Below are 4,897 nucleotides of genomic sequence, written 5' to 3'. Positions count from 1 at the left end.
TCATGGAGTTCTTCACTTCTTGACCATGAGGTTTGGATGCCAGGTGTGGGAGTTAGAAGTTTATCAAAGCAAGCTGGTCATCATAATCGGGTTGCCCCTATTTATGACCCTGGTTGGGCTTGCTTTGCACAAACTTTCTCCCAAAACCCCTTTCATTGATCACACTGAGATGGCTTGTGGTCATTGCACTCCACAGTGTAATAGCCTGTTTGGGTCCCATCTCCTGCCACCTGCAGGGTGGTTGATTGAGGAAACCAGATGAGGGGCCATGGGGGATGAGAAAAGACAGAAATCCAAGGGGTGAAAAAGCTGGAACTTGGTGTCCATTACACTCTGGTAGAGTGCAACGGTCAGGAGCCAGCTCAACACGTTTGTTACACAAGTTTTATCCTTAAAAGGTTTTTTTTTTTGTGTGTGTGTGTGTGAGAAAATTTGGACAAAGCCATCAAAACCAATGTCATATGTATGACCAGTCCAATTATGAGTAGCAGCTTGTGCCCATAACGTTCCACCGCTGAGCCCTGCCACCTGAACCACAAGTTCAAGAACTGAATACCTCCCTAGGTGGAACAGGTCTTAACCCAAGTAACTGGGCAGTCTTGACCAGCGCCTTGCATCAAGAATTCCCACGAGGGGCATCACCTCCCGGGACAATTAGAGAAAACCCTAATTTAGTCACTGCTCCCAACAATTGCCTAGATGTTATTCTATATGTCCTGAGGACATATAGAAGCAGCAGTGTTGCTGCTTCATTTTGGTTCTAATGACTGGGTTCCAGTTGGAGCTCACTGGCAATTTTCAAAGCCATATTTTTGAAGGCCTTTGATTTCTTGGATATCGGCTTTAATCGGACCCCGTTGAGAGATAGTCTGGGGAGTTTACATACCTCCATCTCCCACTGCACCACTTCCTCGGTGTACCCATCTCCATGGATGCAGAAGAGCAGAAAGGGCGTCTTGTGCATATACTGGCAGTTGTTGGCATCCAGCACCCTGCGGATTTCCCTCATGATGTCACTGGGATCCATGGCACTGGTGATTTTCATGCTCCAGGTGAAGTGCAGGGAGCGAGGTTTTGCTTGTTGGTTCTCCTTTCTCTGCTCAGCAGAGACATGATGACTTGAGCCCTTATATCTCAGGGTCTTCTCAGACTCAGCTGGAGGCCTTCTTGTGAATTTAGATGTAAAACCACAAGTGGTGCCTCTCTGAGTCTGGGGCAATTCTTCAGCTGGATGGAAGCAGCTGGGTGAGGCAAGAGGACCTTCGCGTGTTGCAGTTTGGCATTCCCGGGGCTGGCGGTGGAACATTCGACGAAGGGCACTGGCTCTGGGGAAGCAGATGCAGCCCCGGGTGGAGGTACTTGGGACACTGTGGGTTGAAGTCGCTGGAGGGCTCTGAGCAGGGAAGGTGCTGTTGTTCTGACCATTCCGGCTAACTGAACGTGTGTCTGCTTTTGTTGTTTTGCGGCAGATATACTTACTCCACAGTGTCCTCCCTCCAGATGGTGTGCTGCTCTTGTAGGCAGCAGGCATTTTCTTGAATTCAGGAGTCTCCAGCTCCTTGGGACTGATGGTGATCCCAGGTACGGGCCTGGCTGGAGAAATTCCCTTTCCTCCCACAGCACTGCCGCCGGATTTCTGGGAGGCCATTTGATGTTCTCTGAGGTGACTCTGGGCAGTGCTGGTCGGATATGGCCCAGTTCCAGCATGGTCCAGGGACTGTGTCTGCTTCTCAGTTGAAACGCTTCGCTGCACTTTGCGTTGAGGAGGCCAGCTGGTGCTCTTTCTGAGGACCCTGCTTGGCTGCACCTTAGCCAACGAGATGTTTCTGTGGGAGATGGCCACCCCTGGACCAACAAAGGGTTGGAGGACATCAAGGCCTCTGTTGATCCACCTGTCTCCCATAATTTCGGCCAGGGTGCTTCGCTTAGTTGGATTGAGCACCAGGAAGCGTTTCAGCAGATCTTCACATTCTGTTGACATGTACAGAGGGATTCGGTATCTACCTTGTAGCACCCTGTCTCTGATTTCTCTGACATTGTGCCCAACAAAAGGACGCGACCCGGTGACTAGGGTGTACAGAACCACGCCAAGACTCCACACATCGGCTTTGGGACCATCATACTCTATGCGCTGGAAGAGCTCTGGAGCTGCATAGGGCGGACTGCCGCAAAACGTGTCGAGTTTACACCCAAGTGTAAACTCGTTGCTGAGTCCAAAATCGGCTAGCTTGATATTCATCCTAGCGTCAAATAACAGATTCTCCGCCTTCAGATCTCGGTGGGCGACCTGCTTTTGGTGACAATATTGGACTGCAGACACGATCTGCCGGAATATAGATCTTGCCTCCTCTTCCTGCAGTCTTCCTTTCTTGGCCACATAGTCCTTAACTCTCCCTCCACTGGCGTACTCCAGGACCAAACAGAGTGCTTTTTCGCAGTCCAGAGCTTCATAGAGCTTCACGATGTGTGGGTGGTCTAACATCTTGAGGATTCTCACCTCTCTGTACATCTTTTGGAGGGCTTGTGGCTTCAGATGTCTCTTATCGATGATCTTGATTGCCACTTCTTTATCTGTGACGACGTGACGGGCCAGCATGACTTTGGCGAAGGCCCCCTTGCCGAGGGTTTTCAGGACTCTATAATCTCCAATGCGAGGCTGTTCACCTGCAGAGGAAGCTGTGGATTTTCGGCGCTGTGCTCCAGAGTGCCCGGTCTGGGAGGTGTCTTCTGCCCGTCTAGCTCCATGCGAGGGGTGCATGGTTTGACCCAAGTTGATGATCGATGGGTCTGGGTGTCACTGGAAAAGTTAGGATAGGTGAGGGCTAGGCAAGGACAGGGGGTGGGGGAAAACAAGGAGAGAGTTGGAGATGGGTTGGGGAAAAAACAGCCACAACTGCCTTTTACCAACAAATATCGTGCCCAGTTCAAAAACTCGCTCTGGGAACATCAAAGGCCAAAAGGCAAATGAGGAGTGGTTCTAGGCCCACTCATTTCTAGGATTCTCATTCTATTATCTCCTAGGCAGTCAATGCAGTCATAAAGGTACTGACTGCATAAAGAGGGGTCATATGCACCCTAAGTGGACCAAGGACCCAGGCGCTTGGTCTGTCTAAGGAACTTGACAGTTTGTGGGTCAAGACCTGATGAAAAAGAGAACTATTTTTTTTCCACAAATATTCAGCTGGACATAAACACACTTGACAATTCAATTTGGACGGTGAAGTTGATTGATGAAAGCACTGGGGTTGTAAGAGTGGTCCACTTTACCTTTTGAATATAACCCTGGCTGCTTATTTTAAAAGGGAAATGTTTTTCTTTCCCCCTTCTCCCTTTCTCTCTCCCTAACCTGGGGGCAGGGAACAAGATTGCCTTGAGTTATCTGTTCTCCACAGGAAGGAGAAGTCACCAGAAGAACTAGGAAGTGATGATCTCCCAGATAAACTAGTTAATCATAACACACCATCAGGATGCACCTGGGAACCCCTGGTCAGGGCACACCTGGAGTGGAGCCTTTGAAGAGTCTCCTTAAAAACCCTCTGTTTTCCCTGATGGGCAGAATCAAATCTTCTGGCACAGGAGTCCCCTGTGTTTCCCCTTTGCTGGCAAAGCAATAAACCTCCTTTTACCTTGATCTCAAAACCTTCTCCTCATTGTTGCATGGCCATCAGGGACAAGGCCCAAGGTTTTTGGTAACAGGTCAGGGACCCAGGCTCTAGTGTATTGCTCACCTGCTTTTTTTCTCTAGTGTCTTTCAAAAGTCTTCAAACCTCCTTTATTCAATAATTGTAGGGGCCACAATATGCAAATACTAGCTTCACCTCTCTTCTTTGTAAAAGTTGTCTTGCATGTCTGCCAAATACCTGTATCTTTAAAGGAGATTATTAATTTACTTCAGATATTGAACATGTTGGCTTTTTAATATCAGTAAAGACACAAAATAAAATGTGTCACACATGTGGCCACTTATGACTTACAAGTCATTCTCAAAATAAACCTGGATGCAATTTCAAGTGTAGCCGCACTCCATCTGCTGAAATTTTATATCTTACCCTCTGGTATGATTTTTGGAAATTAAGTCATTTTTTGAACAAATACAAAATATTCAAAAATTGGCCTGGCATATGGTTTCAAATACTTGTGAAATAAATGGTTTACCATTGCTTTGTGTTCTTAATTACCAGGAGAGAGAGAGAGACAGAGGGAGAGAGAGAGAGAGAGAGAGAGAGAGAGAGAGAGTGTATGGGCACATGCACATTGGTGCAGCTTTTCCTTGTTAATAGCAGTCTTCCTGTCCATATTGAATGCTTTCACACATTATATTCTAATAGTGCTACACACATCTGGTGTCAATGTAAATGTGGTCCACCTTGTGTTTTGATTAGAGCTCTTGCTGCTCTGCCCCGTAACTCATTTTTAAAATACATTTTTTTCTCTTCTTCTCTCACTGCTTCTCCCTAATTTTAGGGGAAACAGGATTATCTTTTTTTCCCCCATTTCAGGCAGATTTGTCTCTCTTAGAGTTCACACCCACCAAAGGAAGGAAGTAATCCAGTCTTTGGGGATGGTACAAGATCTCAGAAATGACTCTCTCCCAAATTAACAAGTGAATTACAACCCCAGACACAGAGCATGTGTAATGTAGCCTTTGAATCACCTCTTTATAAGCCCCCTGTTCCTGCTGATAGGCAGAATCACAGCCTTTGGGACAGAAGTCTCCTGTGTTTCTCCTTTGTTAGCAAAGCAATAAGCCTTCATTTTCTTTTTTCTCAAAACCATGTCCTACTTATGGGACTGAGATTTCAACAATATCAAGATGCTATAACAAATTCAAAATACATACTATTTGCAATTAGTAGACAGGTATCATTTGAGTCCACCAGATTTGCACAATAACTAT

The 4,897-nt window shown here is 46.7% G+C and overlaps 1 protein-coding gene across 1 annotated transcript; it reads right to left on the bottom strand.

Moving 5' to 3' along the window:
• Positions 1 to 760: 760 nt before the first annotated feature.
• LOC308650153 (MAP/microtubule affinity-regulating kinase 3-like) lies at positions 761 to 2,758 on the bottom strand (the record flags this gene model as incomplete). The annotated part of the gene is made up of 1 exon (XM_081296159.1): positions 761 to 2,758. The coding sequence occupies one exon, from the start codon at positions 2,756 to 2,758 to the stop codon at positions 761 to 763; it is 1,998 nt and encodes a 665-aa protein (XP_081152285.1).
• Between the last annotated feature and the right edge of the window lie 2,139 nt (positions 2,759 to 4,897).

Source organism: Spermophilus citellus (genome assembly GCF_964194105.1).
Source record: "Spermophilus citellus genome assembly, chromosome: 5".
Lineage (NCBI taxonomy): Eukaryota > Metazoa > Chordata > Mammalia > Rodentia > Sciuridae > Spermophilus > Spermophilus citellus.
The sequence above is the reverse complement of the archived record's forward strand: the minus strand, read 5'-3'. Positions and strand labels throughout refer to the sequence as shown.